The 26,234-nt window shown below is 44.8% G+C and overlaps 1 protein-coding gene across 1 annotated transcript in view; it reads right to left on the minus strand.

Moving 5' to 3' along the window:
• PTPN2 (protein tyrosine phosphatase non-receptor type 2) overlaps positions 1–14,596 on the minus strand; it is a 77,261-nt gene extending 62,665 nt beyond the window's left edge. The window contains exon 1 of the mRNA XM_065889680.1: positions 14,442–14,596. Within this exon, the coding sequence (XP_065745752.1) occupies positions 14,442–14,510 (69 nt within the window). The 5' untranslated portion in view covers positions 14,511–14,596. The remainder of the gene's footprint in view (positions 1–14,441) is intronic.
• Positions 14,597–26,234: the final 11,638 nt, after the last annotated feature.

Consider the following 26,234-nt stretch of genomic DNA (forward strand, 5'->3'; position numbering starts at 1 on the left):
ATAACATACAAGGGAACTCCCATAAGGTTAACAGCTGATTTCTCAGCAGAAACTCTACATGCCAGAAGGAAGTTGCATGATATACTGAAAGTGATGAAACGGAAGAACCTACAACCAAGATTACTCTACCCGGCAAGTACCTCATTCAGAATCGATTGAGAAATCAAAAGCTTTACAGACAAGCAGAAGCTAAGAGAATTCAGCACCACCAAACCAGCTCTACAACAAATGCTAAAGGAACTTCTATAAGTGGGAAACACAGACAAGAAAAGGACCCACAAAAACAAACCCAAAACAATTAAGAAAATGGTAATAGAAACATACATATTGATAATTACCTTCAATGCGAATGGATTAAATGCTCCAACCAAAAGACACAGGCTCTCTGAATGGAAACAAAAACAAGACCCATATACATGCTGTCTACAAGAGACCCACTTCAGACCTAGGGACACATACAGACTGAAAGTGAGGGGATAGAAAAAGATATTCCATGCAAATGGAAATCAAAAGAAAGCTGGAGTACCAATACTCATATCAGATAAAACAGACTTTACAGAATGTTACAAGTAACAAGAAAGGACACTACGTAATGATCAAGGGATCAATCCAAGAAGAAGAGATAACAATTATAAATATATATGCATCCAACACAGAAGCACCTCAATACATAAAGCAAATGCTAACAGCTATAAAAGAAGAAATTGACAGTAACATAATAATAGAGGGGGACTTCAACACCTCACTTACACCAATGGACAGATCATCCAGACAGAAAATCAATAAGGAAACAAAACCTTTAAATGACACCGTAGACCAGAGAGATTTAATTGATATTTATAGGACGTTCCATCCGAAAACAGCAGATTACACTTTCTTCTCAAGTGCACACGGAATCTATTCTCCAGATCTATTCTCCAGGATAGATCACAACTTGGGTCACAAACCAAGCCTCGGTAAATTTAAGAAAATTGAAATCATATAGAGCATCTTTTCCGAACACAGCGCTATGAGATTACAAATCAATTACAGGGAAAAAAATGTAAAAAACACAAACACATGGAAGCTAAACAATACATTACTAAGTAACCAAGAGATCACTGAAGAAGTCAAAGAGGAAATCAAAGAATACCTAGAGACAAATGACAACGAAAACACGACAATCCAAAACCTATGGGATGCAGCAAAAGCAGTTCTAAGAAGGAAGTTTATAGCAATACAAGCCTACCTCAAGAAACAAGAAAAATCTCAAATAAACAATGTAAACTTACACCTAAAGAAACTAGAGAAAGAAGAACAAGCAAAACCCAAAGTTAGTAAAGGAAAGAAATCATAAAGATCAGAGTAGAAATAAATGAAATAGAAGCAAAGAAAACAATAGCAAAGATCAATAAAACTAAAAGCTGGTTCTTCGAGAAGATAAAATTGATAAACCTTTAGACAGACTCATCAAGAAAAAGAGGGAGAAGACTCAAATCAATAAAATTAGAAATGAAAAAGAGGTTACAATGGACACTGCAGAAATACAAAGCATAAGAGACTGCTACAAGCAACTCTACACCAACAAAATGGACAACCTGGAAGAAATGGACAAATTCTTAGAAAGGTATAACCTTCAAAGACTGAACCAGGAAGAAATAGAAAATATGAACTGACCAATCACAAATAATGAAATTGAAACTGCGATTAAAAATCTTCCAACCAGGTGGCTTCACAGGTGAATTCTATCAAACATTTAGAGAAGAGCTAACACCCATTCTTCTCAATTCTTCCAAAAAATTGCAGAGGAAGGAACACTCCCAAACTCATTCTATGAGGCCACCATCACCCTGATACCAAAACCAGACAAAGATACTACAAAAAAAAGAAAATTACAGACCAATATCACTGATGAACATAGATGCAAAACTCCTCAACAAAATACTAGCCATCAAAATCCAACAACACATTAAAAGGATCATACACCATGATCAAGTGGGATTCATCCCAGGGAAGCAAGGATTCTTCAATATGCAAATCAAGCAATGTGATACACCATATTAACAAATTGAAGAATAAGAACCATATGATCATCTCAATAGATGCAGAAAAAGCTTTTGACAAAATTCAACACCCGTTTGTAATAAAAACTCTCCAGAAAATGGGCATAGAGGAAACCAACCTCAACATAATAAAGGCCATATACGACAAACCCAAAGCAAACATCATTCTCAATGGTGAAAAACTGAAAGCATTTCCTCTAAGATCAGGAACAAGACAAGGATGTCCACTCTCACCATTATTATTCAACATAGTTTTGGAAGTCCTAGTCACTGCAATCAGAGCAGAAAAAGAAATAAAAGGGATACAAATTGGAAAAAAAGTAACAGTCACTGGTTGCAGATGACATACTATACATAGATAACCCTAAAGATGCCAATAGAAAACTATTAGACCTAATCAATGAATTTGGTAAAGTTGCAAGATACAAAATTAATTCACAGAAATCTCTTGCATTCCTATACCCTAAAAACGAAAGACCAGAAAGAGAAATTAAGGAAACAATCCCATTCACCATTGCAACAAAAAGAATAAAATATCTAGGAATAAACCTACCTAAGGAGGTAAAAGGCCTGTACTCAGAAAGCTATAAGACACTGATGAAAGAAATCAAAGATGACACAAACAGATGGGAGAGATATACCATGTTCTTGGATTGGAAGAATCAATATTGTGAAAATGACTATACTATCCAGAGCAGTCTACAGATTCAACACAATCCCTATCAAATTACCAATGTCATCTTCTACAGAACGAGAACAAAAAGTCTTAAAATTTGTATGGGGACACAAAAGACCCCGAATAGCCCAAGCAGTCTTCAGGGGAAAAAAAGGAGCTGGAGGAATCAGACTCCCTGACTTCAGACAATACTACAAAGCTACAGTAATCAAGACAATATGGTACTGGGACAAAAACGGAAATATAGAACAATGGAACAGGATAGAAAGCCCAGAGAGAAACCCACGCACCTATGGTCAACCAATCTATGAAAAAGGATGCAAGGATATACAATGGAGAAAAAATAGTGGCTTCAATAAGTGGTGCTGGGAAAACTGGACAGCTACATGTAAAAGAATGAAATTAGAACACTACCTAACTCTATACAGAAAAACAAATGCAAAAGGGATTAAAGACCTAAGTATAAGACTGAACATTATAAAACTCTCAGAGGAAAACATAGGAAGAACACTCTTTGACATAAATCACAGCAAGATGTTTTTTGACCCACCTCCTAGAGTAATGAAAATAAAAACAAAAATGAACAAATGAAACCTTAAGAAATTTAAAAGCTTTTGCACAGCAAAGGAAACTATCAACAAGATAAAAAGACAATCCTCAGAATGGGAGAAAATATGTGCAAATGAATCAATGGACAAAGGATTAATCTCCAAAATATATAAACAGCTCATGCAGTTCAATATGAAAAAAACAAACAACCCAATCAAAAAATGGACAGAAGACCTAAACAGACATCTCTCCAAAGACATAGAGATGGCCAAGAGGCACATGAAAAGCTGCTCAACATCTCTAATTATTAGAGAAATGCAAATCAAAACTACAATGAGGTATCACCTCACACCAGTTAGAATGGACATCATCAGAAAATCTACAAACAACAAATGCTGGAGAGAGTGTGGAGAAAAGGGAACTCTCTTGCACTATTGGTGGGAATGTAAATTGATACAGCTACTGTGGAGAACAGTATGGACATTCCTTAAAAAACTAAAAATAGAATTACCATATGACCCAGCAATCCCACTACTGGGCATATACCCAGAGAAAACCATAATTCAAGAAGATACATGCACCCCAATGTTCATTGCGGCACTATTTACAATAGCCAGGTCATGGAAGAAACCTAAATGCCCACTGACAGATGAATGGATAAAGAAGATGTGGTACAGCAGAATATTACTCAGCCATAAAAAGGAATGAAACTGGGTCATTTGTAGAGACGTGGATGGACCCAGAGACTGTCATATAGAGTGAAGTAGGTCAGAAAGACAAAAACAAGTATCGTATATTAACGCTGGAATCTAGGAAAATGGTACAGATGAACCAGTTTGAAAGGGAGAAACAGAGACACAGATGTAGAGAACAAACCTATGGACACCATGGGGGGAAAGCGGGGTAGGGATGGTGGTGGTGGTGGTGGTGGTGGTGGTGGTGGTGGTTGTGGGATGAACTGGGAGATTGGGATTGACACATATACACTAATATGTATAAAATAAATAACTAATAACCTGCTGTATAAATAAATAAAATTTCTAAAAATGTCATTACATTGTATAATTTAAAATGGTTGAAATGGCAAATTGTTACTCATCTTTTACCACAAAAACAATTTAATTGGGTGTCTACCTCATTCCTTATACCAAAATCAAGCCCTGGTTGAGCAACAATTTAAACAGAAATAAAACCATAAAACTGTTGAAAAACACTGAAGAAAATTTTTCGTAATCATAGAGAAGCTCTCTCTGAGCCATGGCACAAAAAGTTAGAAAAGGTTGGTAAATCTGACTTCATAAATATTTAAAATTTCTACATGAAAAACTACCATAAACGAGGTCAAAAGATAATCCATAAATTGAAAAAGTATTTAAATATATGACAAACGCTTAACTTCCTTAATATGTAAAGAGCTCTTACATATCAGCAAGAGAAAGGAAATACAAATGACTTTTAAAAATAAAAACTGTTAAACTTCGTTCACAATAAGAGAATTGCAAAATATAACAAGAGTAAGACCATTTTCCACCTATCAGACAAAGATTAAAAAACTAGGTAAAGGTGTAGGGAAACAGGCACCTTCTTATACTATTTATTGATGGACATGTACAACTTCTTTGGAAGGTTATTCACTGCAGCATTGCTTACCATAGCTAAAGACTAGAAATAACCCACATGTCCATTATAGATGAGTGCTTAAATAATGAATACCATTCAACTGTTAAAATGAACACATGAGATCTAAGAGGAAGGATTTTCAAAACACAAGTGAAAAAAGCAAGGTGCAATACAGTATGCTGTTTGTTTCACAGGGTTTGGATAGAGAGAGAGGGAGTGAGAAGGGAGAGAGGAGAGTGATCACCTACAGGGAAGGAATGAGGGAGCATGGGGGCAGTGACTTACTTTTCCACTACACACCCTTCTGTACTGTTCTCATTTTTGCCATGTTCATGTAATCCTAACCAAATTACTTATTTGTGTATTAAACCACAAGCTCTGGGAGTTCTCTGGTGGTGCAGTGGTTAAGAATCCGCCTGCCAATGCTGGGGACACGGGTTCGAGCCCTGGGAAGATCCTACATGCCGTGGAGCAACTAAGCCTGTGCACCACAACTATTAAGGCTGCGCTCTAGAGGCCGTGAGCCACAACTACTGAGCCACCGGAACGAAGAGTGGCCCTCGCTCGCCACAACTAGAGGGGGCCCGCATGCAGCAACAAAGACCCAACGCGGCCAAAAATAAATAAATAAATTTATTTTTAAAAAAAAGAATAAAATAGCATATCTTGACTAAACTCCTACTTTGTATCAGGCAAATGCTATGTAACTCATTTGTAGGTGGCTACAAATGAGAAAACAGAGATTCAACTTTTCCAAATTTATACTGCAGTTAAGCAGTAGATCCAGATAGGAATCCAGGACTGAATTTTAGAGCTTGTGTTTGTTTGTTTATTTCTGCATTGGGTCTTCCTTGCTGTGTGCAGGCTTTTTCTAGTTGCAGCGAGCAGGGCTACTCTTCGTTGCGGTGCGTGGGCTTCTCATTGCGGTGGCCTCTCTTTGTTGCGGAGCACGGGCCCTAGAATGCGCGGGCTTCAGTAGTTGTGGCACGCGGGCTCAGTGGTTGTGGCTCGCAGGCTCTAGAGTGCAGGCTCAGTAGTTGTGGCACACGGGCTTAGTCGCTCCGTGGCATGTGGGATCTTCCCGGACCAGGGCTTGAACCCATGTCCCCTGCATTGGCAGGCGGATTCCCAACCACTGCACCACCAGGGAAGTCCCTATTTTATTCTTATCAAAGTCTTCTCCTCACAGAGGAGGGCCTCTCAGAAAGAAGTGTGATACATAGCAGAACTTATTCCACCAGGAATCTTACCTCCCCAACCAGCGACAGGTATAATACGAAGAACCATGACCAACTGAACACCCTGACACATGCAACATATTTAGCTTCCTACTTCACTGTGTCCATCCACAGGATCTTTATACAGAGTATATACACAAAGATTTGACTAATAAAACAAAGTGAACACTTAACCATCATATAATTGAGGATTCACTTAGGGACCTTAAGTATAAAGAAAGAAATTTCAGTATTTCTCCCATAAGTAGAAACTATCAATTTGGGATTACCTTAAAGTCCTACTTTTTTCTTGTAAAATTAATATCTCTTTTCCAATTTCCTAAATTCTTATTTGCTGTTCCATCACAACAGCTCGAGGTAGAATATTCTAAAGTACAACAAGGATATAACGTTTTCTGTGTACTATATAGAACAAAGCTATGTACCAAACACTAAAGTATTATTTAATATTATATCATACTAAAGTGTTATAACTATCTCACCCTGACAATGTTACAGTAATAGAGATTTAAAAAAATAAAAACTTAAGATTTGAAATGTGAACCTATGTTTTCACTGGTTGAGGCATAAATCAGTTCCCGCTGTCGTGGAGGACCACCTGGATGGTCTAAGGTCCCAGCCTTGACTAGGAGTGGGCCACCCCTGGGAACCTTACCCCAGACTGCCTCAAGAATTCCTGGAAGCACTACTAAGTAACCTGTCAGAGGAAATGATAGCTTTCAGAGTATAAGGTTGTTTGAATACAGTGAAAGAAGAAACAAAATAATTTAGTATGAGATTTTCTTTAGAGGAAGGAAGGCAGTTTAACACAAAGTTATCAGTGATCAGTGACATGACCCAAATGAACTAGGTGATAGAACAAAGAGCACATTAAATCAGAGTCCTGGGTTGTGAAAGGAATAGGAGCACATAAAAACAAACAAACCTCCCAAACTGAAAAAGATACCAGAAATCCACAGATACAAGTTTCCTGGAGGTCATCAACCTCAACAGTCCTTAGGGATCTATGATACCCTTGAAATCACATGCCAAATGTAGGGGAATTGTATGTATGTGGGCATGTCTCTTGTTCACAGGTTTCATCCTAAAGGTGTCTAAAGGTGTCCACAATCTTTAAAAGCAAGGATTTCACTGTTAAGTCAAAACAGCTTCCTGAAACATTACTACTACTGTACCATAAATAGAACATTAAATTAGCACTACATTAAATATATTTAAAATAGCACTACACTCACTTCAGACAACAGCCCAGCAAGGTACAACAGCATTCCAAATAAGAATGTAACAGAAAAGTTTACTGTTCCACTCAGAAGAGCAGAATCAGAACTTATATGCTTTAACACTTAGCCTGCTGAACTGTATCTGTTCCTTAGTTATCAGCTGCTATGTTTTAAGTTTATATGCTAAATTGACTTAGTATACGGTTAGTCACTATTATCCAAAGTAACAAAGGGTATTATCCGAAGTTCTAAATTACTAGTTGGTTTAAATATTCTCTGCCCCTAACAGTTTACCAATAAGAAATCATTTTAATGGTACCACCAACAGGGAACAGAGCACGGAGAATCTAGATAAGAATTTTCAGGGGAAAAAAATCATATGAATGCTTATCTGAGAAAGTGAAGAGCACACTTATGTTAATTTTAATTCTGCTCTCCTAGATCTTATCTGTCCATATCTCTGGTTTACTCTTTGGAAGAGTGAACAGAGTAAGAAAACAAAGCAACCAGACAGGGTGTCCGAACCGCAGGAGACTGCAAGAGCTGTGATAGTTCTCCAACTGGGAACAGGGAATTCTTGTGGATACTAATGATCTGGGAGAAGCCAAAAAGGGCTGTTGGAGATTCTGGTTAAAATAAAAAAACTGAACAAGAGGCAAGCTAGAAAGAGTAGGGGACAACACAGCTATCTGGATTTCCATGATTATAGGTATCAGTAACCTACAGAACCTGTCAAAGGCAAAACAGTATTATTTCTAGTTCTATATTCTTCACTGGAGAATCATTCCCCCAGCTGCTTTTCCTTAAAGCAGTGGTTCTTACCTTCTGAGGAATCACAGAGCTCCATTTAAGAATCTGACCAAAGCTGTACTTCCCTGGTGGCGCAGTGGTTAAGAATCCGCCTGCCAATGCAGGGGACACGGGTTCGAGCCCTGGTCCAGGAAGATCCCACATGCTGCGGAGCAACTTAAGCCCGTGTGCCCCAACTACCGAACCTCCACTCTAGAGCCTGCGAGCCACAACTACTAAGCCAGCATGCCACAACTACTGAAGCCCACGCACCTAGAGCCCGTGCTCTGCATCAAGAGAAGCCACGGCAATGAGAAGCCCATGCACCGCAATGAAGAGCAGCCCCCGCTCACCACAACTAGAGAAAGCCTGTGTGCAGCAATGAAGACCCAATGCAGCCAAAAATAAATAAATAATTTTTTTAAAAAAGAAAGAATCTGACCAAAGCTATGGAATCCCCCAGAAACTACATCCCCTAGGGCATTCATACAAGTTAGCACAGTTTCAGGGGACTTGAAAATCCCTTTCCAGTCTGATCCATGGATCCCAGATGCTGTTTTAAAGGCCTCCAGTCCCAAAATGACCCAACCTATTATAACATATTCTACTCTCTTCTTGCCGTCAAAAATGTAAATGATTCTCTCAGTACCATTAATCTCAAGTAGATCATAAGAAGAAAGCAACATAGGCTGTCATGCTGGTCAAGCAGGACAGTGCTGCAGTGAGAATCACAAGGACGGGATTTAGGTCCCTGCTGTATCACTAATGGATATGGTAACCTTACAAAAGTCACAACCTCGTGCTGGACGGTGTCTCCTCAGCTGTGAGTGAGGGGTTGGAATAAACCAAGGTGCTGACATCTTACAAAGGGAGCAGTACTCTTGTTTAGAGAATACTAACTGAGCATCTAACACACTGCAGGCCTACAGGCAGATGGTGGGGAAACAAAGGAAAATGAGGCAGCCCTCAAGGAGCCAGACAGACAAGTAGACAGTTATGAAGCAATGTGACTGGACTTCCCTGGTGGCACAGTGGTTAAGAATCTGCCTGCCAATACAGGGAACATGGGTTTGAGCCCTGGTCCGGAAAGATCCCACATGCCTCGGAGCAACTAACCCCGCCTGCCACAGTTACTGAAGCCCGTGCCTAGAGACTGTGCTCCACAACAAGAGAAGCCACCGCAATAAGAAGCCCACACACCTCAATGAAGAGTAGACCCTGCTCACCACAACTAGAGAAAACCCACATGCAGCAACGAAGACCCAACATAGCCAAAAATAAATAAATAAATAAACAAATTTATTTAAAAAATAAAACAATGTGACTCATACTCTAATAAAAGAATATAGAGGGTTCAGGAATCAGAGAAGGAGCATATAACTAAAGTCTAGTCTTGGAGACACTTCCCAGAAAATAAGGTAGACACAGAGTATGTCCAACATGTGCAAAGACTCCAAAGTGTGAGAAAGCAGGTGATTCTCAAGGAAATTCAAGGAGTTTAATATGGCAAGCACTGAGAACTTAAATTAAAGGCTGGCAGGAGAACGTGCAACAGACACTGCAAGGGAAGTGTTTTACAATAAGATAGCTTTGATTTATCCTCCACACTGACTGCCCACTGTAAGTACTAGAATAGAGTTCATTTGATATTTAACTTCTAAAAATTAGTTGAATCACAAATGGTAAAAACTGCTCTTACTCTGACAATATTTGAACTAAGAATTTCTAATAAAGAAAAATGACCAGTCAGTTAAGAATTCCACGAAGTCTGATTAATCAACGAAATTCCTTCTGAGCTACCACTTACTAGAAACATTATTCCATGACTTAGCTTTTGCCATTTCCCTACAGTTTTACTCTCTTCCCCGAACGGCTCACAGTACTCCATTCCTTTCCTCTGCCCTTCTAATGCCCCAGCCTGATTCAGACAGCAATCATCAGCGACAAAGGAAAAGCAAGAAGCAATCATGAACATTTCTCAAAAAGCCAGAATTAACCTCAGACTACATTAATGTTATTAGTCTGTCACTCAGACAAATTAGACTTTTCCAGCAATCTCACTTCTGCCAACCATGCCCGTTCAAGGCAAGTCTTCTGCCGTGTGCTCCTGATCCCATCAGCTCCTGCTTCCTGAGGTTTCTGGCTCCAATAATCTTCCCTTCTCTTTCTTCAATCTCCAATCTCTTTAGACTTCCCCCCTCCCCAATTATGTGAACACATCAAGTCACCCATTTGTGGTAGGAAGTCATGTTCAGCAAACACATATCAAGTGCCCACTAGGTGCCTGAATCTGCACAAGGCATTGGCACAGCCTGCAGGAAGGCTAATGACGCCAAGAAAAGATAAATAAAGAGTCAGCTCCAACCCAGTCATTCATTCCCAGAAACTTCCCATTTCAAAAGTTATGTTATAAGAGCAACTGTTCAAAGGGGGTAAAAAGAGTAAGGGGCCAGGGCTTCCCTGGTGACACAGTGGTTAAGAATCTGCCTAGCAATGCAAGGGACAGGGGTTTGAGCCCTGGTCTGGGAAGATCCCACATGCCACGGAGCAACTAAGCCCATGTGCCACAACTGCTGAGTCTGTGCTCTAGAGCCCTCAAGCCACAACTACTGAGTCCGTGTGTCACAACTACTGAAGCCCACGTGCCTAGAGCCCATGCTCCGCAACAAGAGAAACCACGACAATGAGAAGCCTGCACACCGCAATGAAGAGTAGCCCCCACTCACCGCAACTACAGAAAGCCCGCGCACAGCAACAAAGACCCAATGTGGCCAAAAATAAAAACAAATAAATAAGAAAAAATTTTTAAAAGGGTAAGGGGCCAGAGTATCAGTCTCAAAATAATACATTCCCTTTTCCTACAAGACTTTGAATAATAAGGTATAAAGCAAAAGTCCTCACACCACTAAGCAAGTCTAGCTCTTAGTTATATTTAGCTTTTTTGCTCAGGAGCAAAACCTTTCTTTTCCTAGTCAAATCTGTATCGCCAAAAAAAGCATAACTCTTCTCAAATGTTATCATCAATATACCCACTGCTGTGACCTACAAAGAAGAAAGCCCACTGTAACACTTTTTCCTACTCAAATTATAGTGGTTTGCTTAACAGAAACTGTGGTCTCAAAGTCCTGTGCTGCTGTATCACATCCAATGCTCTGCCTTGAAAGGGGAGGCCATGGGACACTAGGGGTACATACCAGGGGATTCAACCCTGTAAGGGAGGGCCAGGAAGCTCCTCCCACCACCTCACCCTGAGGAACTGAGACTCCAGGAATGAGGAGGTAGTTAAGCAAAGGGGGAAAGAAAAAGGGAAAGAAAAGTTGTGCTCAGGCAAAGAGAACTATATCTACAAAGGCCTTAAGCGAAGGACAGACAGCACATTTCAAGGAACAGAAGAACCCAATGACAAAGAGGGAAGAAAGTCTCATGGGGAGGCAGGACCTGTGGTCTTGTGAGCCATGGCAGGGGTTTGAAGTCTACATGGTGAGCAATGGGAAACCACTGAAGATTTAAAGTAGGGAAGTCACATACTCATGCTTCATTTCAGCCACCATTCCCCACTCCATCCCACATCTGACTTCCGTATTCCACTCAACTTGCTCTTTGCAAGGAATCTGTTGATCTTCTAGCCATTAATTTAACGGGCACTTTCGGTTTTGACCTTGGTGCCCCTGCAGCACGTGCCTGCTGAACATCAGCTCCCTCCACACCCACCACCAATTTTCCCCCCACTTCTATGGCTATTCCTCTCTAGCCTTTTTGCAAGCTCCTCTTTCTCTACCTATGCCCTTAAACATTGTTATCTGTCAAGACTCTGTCCTTGGCTTTCGCCATTTCCAAACCCTCTGTTTTCCCTAAGTGATCTCACCTGCGTCTAGGACCTCAAATACCATCTGCATGCTCATGATGTCCAAAATCATTTACAGCTCAGACCTCTCCTGAACTCCAAATTTACATATTAAACTATTCCCAATTCAATGTCTTACAGGTAGCAAATTGAACAGTTTCAAAACCAAACAAATCTATCCCCTTAGCATTTCAAATCTGTATCTCCCCTTCATTCTTCCTGCCACTGCCTGAGTTCAAGAGCTCAACATCTCTCCTCAGGTTGACTCCCAAAGAGCCCCCCTCCCTGTACCAGCTGCCCACAGTTAGCCACACCCAACCCACAGCTAGAATGGTCTTGCTAAAAAGTAAAGAGAATATGATTGTGGTACTTCCAAGCATCAAATTCCACAGTAGGTGCTATCAACTAGCTCACAGTCCTCAGACTGATCTACAAGGGCCCACGGGCTCCGTCTTACTGTCTGGCCTTGTCCCCCTGGCACCTCAACGTCACACCGCACTCTGCACCAGGCTCAGCCGTTGGCAATTCTCTTGGTCTTCTATGCTCTGTGTCTCTGCACACATTTCTTCCTCCTCTGAACACTAATTCTCTCCCTCCCTCATTCTCCTCCCCTGGCCAACTTGTTCTTCAAGACTCAGGCAAGGCCCTACCTCCTCCAGGAAGCTGTGCCAGGACTCCCAGATGCATCCTGTGGGGGATGCACAGCACACTGTGCTTAACACGAGCTTCTGCATTCTTACTCTCATGTTTTCATCTGCTTCCCTGGTTACCACTCCCCACTTGGCTGGATCCTGGAGAGCAGGGACTCCGTCTAACATTGGCACATGATAAGGTGTTACAAGTGAGTAAATGAAAATATGGAATTGTGATGAGGCCTTCAAGAGACCAAGTCCCAGAAAGTGAGTGCCTCAGGAGCAGGAACCTGGTCAGCGGCTCTCTGCTGAATCCCCAAGGCTCAGGGCAGGGTGCACAGCACAATCTGTAGAATGGCTGAGTGGATGTTTAGAGTCAAAGGAAAACACTCAGAGTCAAAACTCTTTCTGGACTTGCTTTCCATTTTTCCTGGTTTGTGACCAACTTTAAACAAAACACCAGTGTATATTGCATGATTTGTACTGACCAAACAAATGCTCTTGTTCTTCCATTAGGAAAAATAATAAGAGCTTTGACCAATCCACTAAAGGATTCCTAGGCAGAAGCCCATGGAAGGATTTCCTGAACTCTATGAAACTGAATGCAATTTTCAGTGGATATAAATGCATTTTTCTGGTGAGATGGATTACACTTTTCACTGAATATTCATGGATATTAATGATAACAAAAAAAGCCAAACTACTTAATCAAAATGTCAAGCTGAATTAAGCTGTAGCATGCATCGTCTCGTCTCAAACCTGTATTTTGATAAACCACTCGCAACCTGGGGACAGCAGCCTCTCCTAAAACAAATGCAACTGGAGAAGACACAGCTGGCAGGCTCTCACATACAGCTTCCTACGAGAATTTGCATTTAAAACTTTCTATAACTGTGAAAGTCCTTACCAGCATTCTCTGAAGTTAGTACCCTATTCTAACACACTCTGACCCACGTGAATCAGGGTATTTATTACACGTCCTGCTAATGTGCTCAAGAAGAAAACGTTACATTACGAACATAATGACAAGAGGAACTGTCATCTAATTAAACGGGAAGGGGAAAAGCCCGGGAGCATCTAGATTTACAGGAAAGCCCTTTTTTTTGTCGTTTTACTGTACACAGAGCGACCTGACAGCGGGAGCAGCATTTAGCTCACAACCACTCACTGCAATCCTGGAAATAACATGCAATGATTAGCGGTAGGAAGCAGACAACTAGGTCACTTTAAAAGAGATAAAATTAAGTTCTGCTCGATCGAAAGGCTCCGTGGTTGACCCAGGAGACCGTTCCAGGGCGCGTCTCCACGAGGCGACCAGAAATCACGCCGGGCGCCCGCGTTCGGGGAGCTGCCTCACGACGCCCGGAGACCCGAGCCCCTCAGGCCGGGCCCCGGGGCGCGGACGACCCCTCGGCGCCTACCCTGACTCACCGAGCTCCTTCCAGAAAGCTCTGAGGAGGCGACGGCGTACCGGGGACGCTCGGGCCGCGACTGTCCGGCCGCCCCACCGCGGCTCGACGACCCTCCCCGGACCCCCAACCCCCCGACCCCCTGACCCGCCGGCCGCCCCCTGTACCGTAGCGTCCACGCCCACGCCCGCCCCCCGGCACCGCCCCCCGGAGCCCACTGCGCCTGCGCGCACGCGGCCGCCCCAACCCCGAGCGCCCGAGCGCCGAGGCCTGGGCGGCGCACGCGCGCCCTGAGGCGGCCCGCGCGCCGCCACTTCCGCCCCAGCGGGAGGCGGCGGAGGCGGCGAGTACCGGTGGGCGCCGGCGTGCGCAAGCCAGGTCCTCGGAGGGGGCGGCGGCGGCTGCGCGAGCCCGCCACTCACCAGGTACAGCTGCTGCCAGCGATTCTGAGCGTCCAACTCATCAAACTCCCGCTCGATGGCGGCCGACATGGCGGCGGCCGCGAGCTGGCGCGAGGGAGCCTGCGCCGGCGGTGAGGCTCGGGCCCCGCACGATCCGGGCAGCGCGCAGCTGCTGCCGCGCATGCGTGCTCCAGGCCCGCCACGCCCCCACGCCTCCCCGGCCGCAGGGAAAGTACCTGGTTCGTGACGTCAGCGCGCCGGCTGCGCCGCGCGGGGCGGGGCGGCGGGGGAGTCGTGGTCCAGGCGGTGCCCAGGTGGAGGGGGCGGGGCCTGACGGCGCCAGAGGCAGGGCTCCGGGGAGAGCAACCGGTTGAGTGCTTGGGGGTTTGATTTTTATTTTGAACTTTCTCTAGGTCAGCTTAACGGCCTGTGCCCCACTTTCTCCTCTCGGAAAATGTAAACCAGGACTGATGCCCGCTCCTGGGCGCCCGCGGGTTTTGTGCCAAATAAACCGCTGCAGCAAAAGGAGAAGAACCTCTCCTGGAGGTTGGAGTCTACAGCTTGTTAAGTAAACGTTACACAACTTAAAAGTTAGTGTTACCTGTAAAAAGAGCAAATCGTCTGTTACCAAACAAACGTGCTGATTATGGAAATCATCTCTCTTCACATAGGGAAACTCATGTGCATAGGACACCTTATAATCTGCAGTAAGAAATGTGAAGGGTTAGAAAAACGTTAGTGTGCTGTCCAACACTGAAATTTAAATTTTACTTAAAATTAAATGAAATGACAAAGATTCTCTCCTTGACCAAACTCTACTCAGGATCCTCTGAGCTCTTTTTCAGCTAAGTCTCAACTTTTGGGCTGCCCTGTTTCTCTCTGCATTGTCGAATTTTAGCAAGAATCCTGGTAAGTCAGTTAACCAGAATCCCCCATTCTCAGTATCTGGTTACTCTCATTATTTTTTTTTTTTTTCTTTTTTTGGCCACACCTCACGGCATGCAGAACTTCCCTGGACCAGGAATCGAACCTGCACGCCCTGTAGTGAAAGCATGGAGTCTTAACCCCTGGACCACCAGGGAAGTCCCTGATCACTCTTGATATTTAACCAGGTTCTGCATCTTCTGCCGTCCCCCGGGGTGACATCTGATATCCGTGGCCTGCCTTCAGCTAGAATCCTATTAGGCTTACCCAGAACCTCCCCCCCGTGCTTCCTCTGTTAAAAACAAGACTATAGGGCTTCCCTGGTGGCGCAGTGGTTGAGAGTCCGCCTGCCGATGCAGGGGACGCGGGTTCGTGCCCTGGTCTGGGAGGATCCCACGTGCCGCAGAGCGGCTGGGCCCATGAGCCGTGGCCACTGGGCCTGCGCGTCCGGAGCCTGTGCTCCGCGGCGGAAGAGGCCACAGCAGTGAGAGGCCCGCGTACCGCAAATAAAACAAAAACAAAAAAAAAGACTACAGGCCCAAAATGAAGTCGCTTGGGAAGCCCCGTGTCACCAAACCTAAACTTGATGGTAGTTTCAGCTCTCACAGAAATGGAACTTAAAGGAGTAAATCAAGAATCACTAATCACCACTGGTTAGGTGATCTGCCTGATAGACCCCTGCCCTTGACCCTGCAGTAACCAGTTCACTTCTCTGCCTGGGATAACTCCCTTGTTCCAACTCCATACTGCCTGTAAGTCTTTAGTTTTGTGTAGCTTCTTGGAGCTCCTGTCCATCCGCCCAATACATGAATCGTTTAATAAAGCCAATAAGATCTTTAAATTTTACTCAGTTGAATTTCGTTTTTTAACACCTGTTAGTAATTTTCCATCCACTGACCCCCCCCTTCCCCCAGCTTGGCTATAAATTCCCACTTCCCATTCTGAATTTGGAGTTGAGCCCAATCTCTCCCCCACTACAAGACCCATTGCCATTGTCCCTATACCTGTCACAGTAGTCGCCCCACACACACCTGAATAAAGTCTTCCTTACCTCATCATCTTCTATAAGTGTCAGGAATAATTTTTTTCTTTAACAGAAATTGAGAATTCAGTTCCACAGTTGAATTAGCCACATTTCAAATGCTCAATAGCCACATGAGCTAGTGGCTAAAGTATTGCAGAGCATACAAATCATCTAAGTTCTGTGGAACAGAGCTACATGAGGGGTTTAAAATACTTGGGGAATAAAAAGTGTCCTTACATAAAATAATGAAAACACTGATCAGAAAAAACCAGTAAGCTGTGGGAGCAAGAAGAAACTGTAATAAAGAAAATTAAGCAGCCAATCAGCCTTTCTACTTACAGAGTATAATTGAGGAATATATAAGATCTCCCTCCAGAAGTGCCCCACAATCTAATTGTCCTGGTTTCTGAAGTTCTGTCCTTGAAACTGATTATTTAGATTAAAGGCATGGTATCTCCTGGGATACCCCATGATTCTTAGCATCAATCACCTCATCAAATCTTGATCTCAAAGCAACAGTTCTTGTCACCAGATGCACACCATCCTTCAGGAACTCACTTGTCAACCCCCAGTTGGGGGAGCAGCGCTGGCCCTCTAACGGTTTGTCCTAGTTTGCTGCGAGCAGCTAGGATTCTAAGGCAGTGGTTCTCACCCCAGCAGCATCTGCATTGACTGCGAGCCATGAAATGAACAGAGATGAACTGCATTCCCCACGTGGCACCGTCTACCTCATTCCATGGGGGAGATGGGTTGCCCTGGACCCTCCAGTCTCCCTAGAGAGGCTCAGCATGGCCTCCAGCGGTTGGTACTGCTGATGGTATCTTTCAGTTGTGAGACACATGGGAGGGGCAGAGAGCAGAGGAGAAAATGAATGGAGAGAGAAGCACGGTGGTGGGAGAATTACTGCTTCAGAGACAATGAGGAGGTATTTTTATGACCACAGGAAATTTGAGAAGAAGGAGCAATGTCTACAGAGGATTTCTGGGATGTTTCTGGGGTATATCCTGTGAAAACTCCTGGAACAAGACTTGAAGAAAACTGATAAGAAAGATCTAAAGTATTCTTCAAAGCTTGTGTAGTTGGATTTTTGTTTCTTTTGAGTGAAAGTTCATGCAGACAGGAGTCCAGGAGCCTGGCTTGTAGAGTCAAGTGGCATGAGGGTCCACAGACGTTAAATAATGTTGAAGCAATCTAGTAAAGCTCAAACTCAACTTATTCAAATCTGGACTCAAGACCTTATTGTTGAGACCTGCTTCTTTTTCTGCACTCTCTCTCCCATTACCCATTTACCCAAGCCACAAACTTGGACGATATCCTCACCATCTCCCCATCCTTTCTCTTCTGTGTCTAACAGGTCACTTGGTTCTGTTGATTCTTCCTTCTAAGGACTCTCTCTGCTCCACTCTGTCCCCCCTGCTGCTCCCTTAGTTGAGGTTTCGTCATCTTCCTGCCTTGTCTCCTGTCCCATCTAACTGTATGATGTTCCATTTGGGAATCCCAAGTCCAGCATAGTGCCTGGAATATAGTAGATGAAAAACAAATGTGACTGAATGGATCTCTGTTGCACATTTAGATTGTTTCCAATTTTCCTGCCATATAAAAATGCTGCAGGGCTGCCCTGGTGGCGCAGTGGTTGAGAATCTGCCTGCCAACGCAGGGGACATGGGTTCGAGCCCTGGTCTGGGAAGATCCCACATGCCGTGGAGCAACTGGGCCTGTGAGCCACAATTACTGAGCCTACGTGTGTGTCTGGAGCCTGTGCTCCGCAGCAAGAGAGGCGGCGGTCGTGAGAGGCCCGCACGCGGCGATGAAGAGTGGCCCCCGCTTGCCACAACTAGAGAAAGCCCTCGTACAGAAACGAAGACCCAACACAGCCATAAATAAATTAATTAATTATTTTAAAAAATGCTGCAATATCCTTTTTGGATATAACTCCTCCCTCCTTTTTAAGGATTATTTCCTTTGGATAAATACCCAGAAGTGGAATTTTTGGGCAAAAAGTTATCACTGTTATCTCCATTTAGATTTTCCCAGAAGCAAGCCCTGAGAAGGAGATTTGAGAGCAAGTATGTTATGTGGGAGGTGATGCCAGGAAACCCTGGTGAAAGAGTGTGGAAGGGAGGCAGGGACAGGGAGGAAGGAAGCCGTAAAGGGTTTGTTAACAACCCGTTACTGCTGTAGGCAACTGGACCTGGTTCCTTTGGAGAGCTCCAAGAGGAAGTCCAGAACTACTGCTGAGCTATCCAAACCGAAAGGCAAGGAAGCTGGGGTGTTACCACCAACTCCTCATTTGTCATGATTTGAAGAAAGCTTCTAGAGGCTCTTGGTGCTCTGGCACTCCAGCTTGCCCTGGTGTAAGCTGAGCGTGTTCCTGCTATGGATGCGTGTCTACTTCTCCCCCTGATTCACATGTTGAAATGGAGGTGGGACCTTTGGGAAGCAATTTCGTCACAACGGTGGAGCCTCATTAAAAGAAACCTCAGCGAGTTCTGTTGCTCCTTTACTGCTGCACAGGGGGAAAGGCGAGAAGACAAAAGACGGCTATCTATGAGCCAGGAAGCTGGCTCTCATTAGACACTACATCTGCTGGCATTTGATCTTGGACCTCCCAGCCTCCAGAACTGTGAGAAATAAATGCTTGAGCCAGCACATCTATGGGATTTTGATTATAGCAGCCCAAATGGACAGTTCCCATGGCCAGAACATCTTTAAGCAGAAAATAACCTCTAAGAGTACAGGTGACTGTTGAGGGGATATGGGCAGGGCACTTAGAGAATCTACTAAAGATATTTTTGTAGCTTTTGAAATGCAATACTAAATTGCTTTATGAAGGAAGAAAACCAATGTATACTACAGGTAGACATCTAAAACTATATGAGTTTACCCACATCCCTAGTAACATTAGCGATTATCATTATTCTTAAGAAACTTAGCATATTTGAATGCACTGCATTTTTTTCTTTTTCTTTTCGTTTATCTACAGCTGCTCCCCACTTCCTATTATTTTATGCTTGTGTGTAAATTGGGCTGCAATTTACACTTGAATTACAACTAAGTTAATATCAAAACACAAAGGAATTGTTGTTGCAAAAAGCTTTTTCTGCCAGGTGGAACAGAGGCTCTACAGTTTTAATTAATATTTTTTATTAAAAATTGTTTATGAAGTATGTTTTTGCTATGGAAAACACATTCAAATCCCCAGATCTTAATCAGGTGCACTCAGCGTCATAGCAGTATGAATTCTGTCTTTGAGCACCTCTCTCTTCTTGCCCTGGGGTTTCTCTGATGCTGACGCATGACACACCCTAAATAACCCACTATTCCCCCAAACACGCCTAACTCAGAAGCTCAGGGAAGTTAGCACAGGTGGAGTCACCCTTGACCAATGATGATTTCTTCTTTCACCCCCAGGCACACGGTCCTGAGATACATTTCTTGTTTCTTGTGGGGCCCCAGTGGCGATGAGCACCATTTGTCCCTAGTGGTGGCCAACATGATAAGGCATCCTCCCGTCAGCGTTGTCTCCTTACCTGTTCCACACCCCCATCCTATACCATTGCCCCCTAGAAGCACTTTCCCAGATTCCTGCACATGAGCCTTTGTCTCAGACTCTGCTTTCAGGGATTCCAGCTAAGATATTTAGTCTCAGAAGTGGTCCTAGAAACAGACTTTCCGGATGGGATTTTGGAGCCGTGGCACACAGCAATCCGGAACACATTGCTGGAGGTGAGTGGCTGGTGGTAACATCACAATTGCTAAGCATCTCACCTGTGGTGCTTGGGATGAGGTGCAGCTGGGAGGATGAAACATGGGGCTGCATGGTGGCTCTAGCACCTAAATGGATAAAGATACTGGAGGTGGCTGGACTTGTCAAATGCTTTGGAAGACTTGAACAAGGTAAAAGACAGGTTTTGATTGCCAGCCATCTATCAACTCGAGTCAAGTCGTGGAGGCAGCGGAGCCCCTATGACCATGTTCAAAGAGACAGCTCCTTAGTCCCAAGAGTGTGCTGGATGAAAATCAGGCACCAAACCTGTTGTAATGAAAACAGAGATTCAAAGGGGAATAAATGCATGGCCATAAAAGTTCTCATCATCAAAATCAGAGACACAAGAAATATTTGGGTGCATGACCCTGAGAATCTTGCAACTCCAGATCTTTTGGACCCTCCAGGCACACCCCTCATTCTGGCTAGATTTGCCTGAAGAGGTGTCCCAAAATGGTGCTTCTACTTCTCCAGATTTACCCTGAACCATGTGTTGCCTCTTAACTGATAATCAGGATCCACTCAGTGCAGCTTGAGTTGGGAAAAACAGTTCATACTTCAGGAAGAAAGCTTATACAATCAAAAGAATTGAAAGGCCTGTCTCATATGCACCAATAGAAAGGAGAAGAAAATGGGCAATTGCAAATTTTAAGGTGTTGAATGGAGAAGGAGGGAAGTATGAGGATGGGTAGAAGACAATTTATTGATACAGGAACACTTCGGTGATTTGGGAGTCCTTGTGATGACACCTGCATCCACTCCTAAATCACTGCTAGAATAGCTTCTCAAAGCGCAGACAGGATGATGATCCACAGTGAATGAGGTGAAGTTTGAACTTCCTTGGCAGAGTACTAGAAAAGTTCAGGAAGCTTGGATGTTAGAATGGCTCCACTCTGTGGGAGCAGAGACCCCACCGCCTGGCTGTGTTCCTTGGGAGACTTGAGAGGAGTTCCCTTCCTAAAGCACAAGGAGTGCACTGGTGAGGGAGGCACGGTCATCTCTGAGAGGCTGGCAGGACATGTCCTTTGTGGGCCAGAGCTGACCAGTGGAACGTGCTGCCGACGGGGCTGACGGGGTCCTGGAATAGCGGTGGAGGGAGAGATGCACCAGATGAAATGGCCAGAGTAAAAGTTCCTGGATCTGTGAAGTTGTGCCCTGGTGACCAATAGATCCAGGGGCTCTGCTCTGGGGATGAGAGACAGCAGCTGGCCAACTAGGGTCCAAGTGTTGGAAAGCTGAAGTTTGAAATTAGCCACAGCAATGGAAAATCACAATCTCTCATTCACTGTCCAAAGCCAAATCAAATCACAGACCTGAAAGCACAATGATTGAAGGGAAGGCTGCCAAGGCTTCCCCTTGATGAAGGACGCTGCAACACCACTACAATGGTAAAAATGATAAACATGACCCACCCCTTCCCAAGAGGAACCTACAGCCACATGTCAGGATAATGGTGCCCAAGCAAATGGGTAGAGAATCTGGGTTGAACTGAAATACTGTTATGTTCCTACAGTTAGAGTTGGGCTTATGAAGGCAGGTGAGGATTGGAGTTCCGATCCAAGAACACCCTGCAGCGGGGCCACTGGGTCCACTAGGGACCTGCCTGGGGTTATTTCCCAGTTCCACATGTATAGTTGGGATGATACATAGTAGTTTGCAGAATCCTTACAAGGATTTCCTGACATGTAGAATAAAAGCCATGGGGAGAAGTCACTGAAACTGCCCCCAACCCATCAAGATAAAAGTTAGGAGCAATCCTAGGAGGAATTGCTGAGAGTAATAACCAGAAGGGACGTCAGGATGGAGGATGGTGGTCTTCATCAAATGCCAGAAGGATCGTGGAAGGTAAGGGTGGATGCGTATAAACTGAACTAAGTAGTAACCCAATCATAGGTGCCTGGCCCAACGCAGTGCTAACTGAGCAATCAGTGGTTTCCAGCACTTATTACATGGCTGTTCTCCTCAACATCCAACAATAAAGGGGGTCAGGGCTTCCCTGGTGGCGCAGTGGTTGAGAGTCCGCCTGCCGATGCAGGGGACATGGGTTCGTGCCCCAGTCCGGGAAGATCCCACATGCCACAGAGTGGCTGGGCCCGTGAGCCATGGCCGCTAAGCCTGCGCGTCCGGAGCCTGTGCTCTGCAACGGGAGAGGCCACAACAGTGAGAGGCCCGCGTACCGCGAAAAAAAAAAATAAATAAATAAAAAATAAAGGGGGTCAGAAGCGAGCTCTCACTATCTTTCCCAGAACTTTGACTTCCTGTCATAGTGTGGTCCTCTGGTATCGCGATCTTCTCGGCATCTGCACTGGTTCACTATTTGAGCTGCTCATCCCAGGTGAATCTACTTTTGATCCTCTTTGTGGATCCTCCTCATTGGCATAGATGGCTGACTTCGGAAAATACACATATGTATTTTCTTGAGGCCCCACTTGAAATTAAGACTTCTGTATCACTTTTTAAATTGGTAATATTTTATTTTTAAAACTTATATTAAGTAAAATATGACATGATGTTCATATTTGTTCATTCCAGGTGGTAGCTACATGGATATTTGTCTTATTATTGTGTTGTTTTGTTTTGTTTTTGGTATCTTTTTTAATGTGGTAAAATACAACACAAAATTTACCTTTTTAATGTGTATAATTCAGTGATGTAAAGTACATTCACCATGTCTGTCACCACCACCATTTCTAGACTTTTTCATCACCCTGGACGAAATCCCCATACCTTAAATTATTTTTATAAATAAACAAATTATAAAGGTTAATAAATAATTTTTAATTTATTTTTATGTTTTTTTATTGACATAGTTGGATTGCAATGCTATGTCAATTACTGCTGTACAGCAAAGTGATTCAGTTATACATTCTTTTTCATTTCTTTTCTGTTATGGTTTATCACAGGATATTGAATATAGTTCCCTGTGCTATACAGTAGGACCTTGTTGTTAAATAATTTTTTAAAATATTTATTTATTTATTTAGGCTGCCGGGTCTTAGTTGCAGCACAGGGGATCTTTGTTTCGACATGCGGCATGCGGGATCTAGCTCCCCGACCAGGGATCAAACTGGCCCCCTGCATTGGGAGCGGGGAGTCTTACCCACTGGACCACCAGGGAAGTCCCCTTAAATAATTTTTTTTTCGGTACGTGGGCCTCTCAATGTTGTGGCCTCTCCCATTGCGGAGCGCAGGCTCCAGATGCGCAGGCTCAGCGGCCATGGCTCACGGACCCAGCCGCTCTGCGGCATGTGGGATCTTCCCGGACCAGGGCACGAACCCGTGTCCCCTGCATCGGCAGGCGGACTCTCAACCACTGTGCCACCAGGGAAGCCCCCCCTTAAATAATTTTTAAGAACGGAAACCGAGCAGAGTTTTTCTTGGAGGATGTCAACCATCGGCTCAGCTGGGAGTGGGGTGGGGCGCATAGGCCGCAGTGTGGTACCCAGAGGCCTTCACCATCTGAGTCACACTGAGACCAGAGCTCCGTCGTCCCATCACCTGCTGCTCTCTCCCTTTCAGGTCTCCTCGTTTCTCTGGGAAGTCGATCCTGTGCTTTCAGAGTGAGCAGTATGTCCCTCCTGTGCTGTGAGTGGCCCCAGCGATGCTGCCTGGCACCTGTTACAATTTCCTGCTGGTCTCGCCTCTCAGGTGGCAGCTCCTTGGGGACGCGGCTGCAGGACTCCATCCTCCTGCTGCCACCAGCACCGGCCCAGCTCTGAGAACGCTCCTCCTTCCCTTGTTCCCATGCAATCGCAGGGATGCGGCCCTGAGCTGGCATCTCTGCGGGCAGATGGCAGGGTGGACGCCTGTGGACGCCAGAAGGAAACTTTCACACGACTGCCTACTGGAAATCACGTTGCCTTATGCTGAGTCTCATGAAAAGAAAGTAAATTCCCTTAATTTAAATTTAGAAATACAACAGCTGACCTTCAGGCTTCAGTTTAATTTTCATAGTTCCATTGAAATGTCTCACTACAATTTGTTGAATCAATCCTCTACTTTTGGGCATTTAGGTTGTTTCCAACTTTTCACTATTATAAATAACAGTAAAATAATGCGTGTTGCCACAGTTCCCTCTAGAGACGCCATCCTAATTCCCTTCCGCTGTGTGACCAAAGCCCGGGAGCCTGGAAATACGAATTGGCCGTGAAAATCCAGGATGTGAGGTGCCCTAGACAAATGGATACAACTTGTCTTAAAACAAATGTATGCACAGATCGTTTTAAGAATATATTACAGGGGTCTTCCCTGGTGGTCCAGTGGTAAAGAGTCTGCCTTCCAATGCAGGGGACGCAGGTTCCATCCCTGGTCAACGAACTAAGATCCCACATGCTGCGGGGCAACTTAGCCCGCAGGCCACAACTACTGAGCTCTTCGCCTCAACTAGAGCCCACATGCTGCAAACTACAGAGACCATGCGCCACAGCTGGAGAGAAGCCAGCCGGTGCATAACGAAAGATCCCGCCTGCAGCAACTAAGACCAATACAGCCATAAATAAATAAATAAATGATAAATAAATCTTTTCCAAAAAATGAATGTATTACAAAATTCATAGGTCTGTGTGATGTAAATGGATTTATTGATAAAGATTTAAAATAGCGGCCAGAGAAGAGACACGTCCACACCTGTTTGCTGTCCATCAGGGCCTGTGAAGGTTCTCTGTGGTGTCCTGGCTTCCATTTGAGAGAAAGCAGCCACGTGGTGGCCGCTTGCAGCGCGTGGCCCTGGCACCTGTCAGTGCTGCCCAGTGGGGACCATCCTGCCGCTGCGCACCATCGCCTCAGGGGCTGCAGCATGGGGTCTGCACGCGGGGGCCTGTGCCCTGGCTTCCATGGGGCCCCTGCGCTCCACCGCTGTGCCCCCCACCACGGTTACCCAGAGTGAGCAGGAGCTTGCAGGCGAAAGTTTGTTTTCTGGGGGTGAAGGTACCGTTTGGAATCTTACGGCACAAAGTAGAACAACCTCCCAACCATGTCTTTTCTTGTCCTCTTTAAGCTATAATCACCACACTCTTAGAATGTGATCCCCTCCAGGATCAACTCCACCCTGGCTTCCCCACCTACCACCAGCTGGGGGGGCTTGGTGTCAATAAGGAGAGGTTCATCCTGAAGGACTTGAGACTGACCAGGTAAAGCAAGACATCATCACAGTGATTGGAGGCAAGAGGCCATCAGTGGAGGTCCTGCCTGGATTGGAGAGCAGAGGTCACGCAGGCCCCCAGAGGTAGGTGTGTTGTGGCCACTTTGGGTGTCAGCCCTCTGCCCTCAGGGGCTGTGGCCAAAGCAGCATCCAACCCAGATAGGCCACGTGGAGCCGCACACATGGACCAAAGTGATGGAGAGTTGCCCAAACCTGTGTGTTAGCACCGCTGTGGACCCCATCTCTCGAGCCTCTCTGGGAAAGAAGCATTGTACCAGCAAGGGGTTGTGGTCCCCTTGCCGCCGCCCCCCCCGAATTACCCCACTGACAGAGTCCTGGGTCCCTCCCTCCTCCCCTCTACCCCTGCCAGCTCGTTGGGACTAGAGCAGAGAGGCCATGTGTGCCCTGAAGTACAGGGCTGGGCTGTGAGATTCTGAGCGACCTGGCCTGGGACTAGTGTGCCCACCCAGGTGGCCCCGCCTCAGGGGGAGGCAGAAGATGTTGAGAAATGCAGGACTCAGGGAGCTTCTGGCTCCAGATCCCCCATCTAAAGGCAGAGACCAGACTACCACCCACAGCAGTAACTGAATGATGGCTTTTGCAGTATATTCACTGAGAGGGAGGATTATTTTTATTGCCACTGTCAGTGGTGAGTCTAATACCAGCCAAGCAAATGTGGAAGGTCTCATGCCCTCCAGTCAGGGGCACCCCCGTGCTCTGTTTAGCCAGATTGTTGGAAAATGTACAGGAATAGCTTATAAAGGAAGGGAGGCAAGTATGGGGACACATAGTTCTTATCAACTAAAGATAACTTCTCATGCTGATTTTTTAGTATTCCTCTTCCAGCTACAAGTCTGCTTCATAGGCTATTGGATCCCTTACTCTCTTTAGCTAGGCTTCCAGACTAACTTTTGTTAAAGTGTCATTGCATGGAAGGCTAATGTTTTCACAGAGCCTGCC

This window comes from Phocoena phocoena, chromosome 13 (genome assembly GCF_963924675.1).
Source record: "Phocoena phocoena chromosome 13, mPhoPho1.1, whole genome shotgun sequence".
Classification (NCBI taxonomy): Eukaryota; Metazoa; Chordata; class Mammalia; order Artiodactyla; family Phocoenidae; genus Phocoena; species Phocoena phocoena.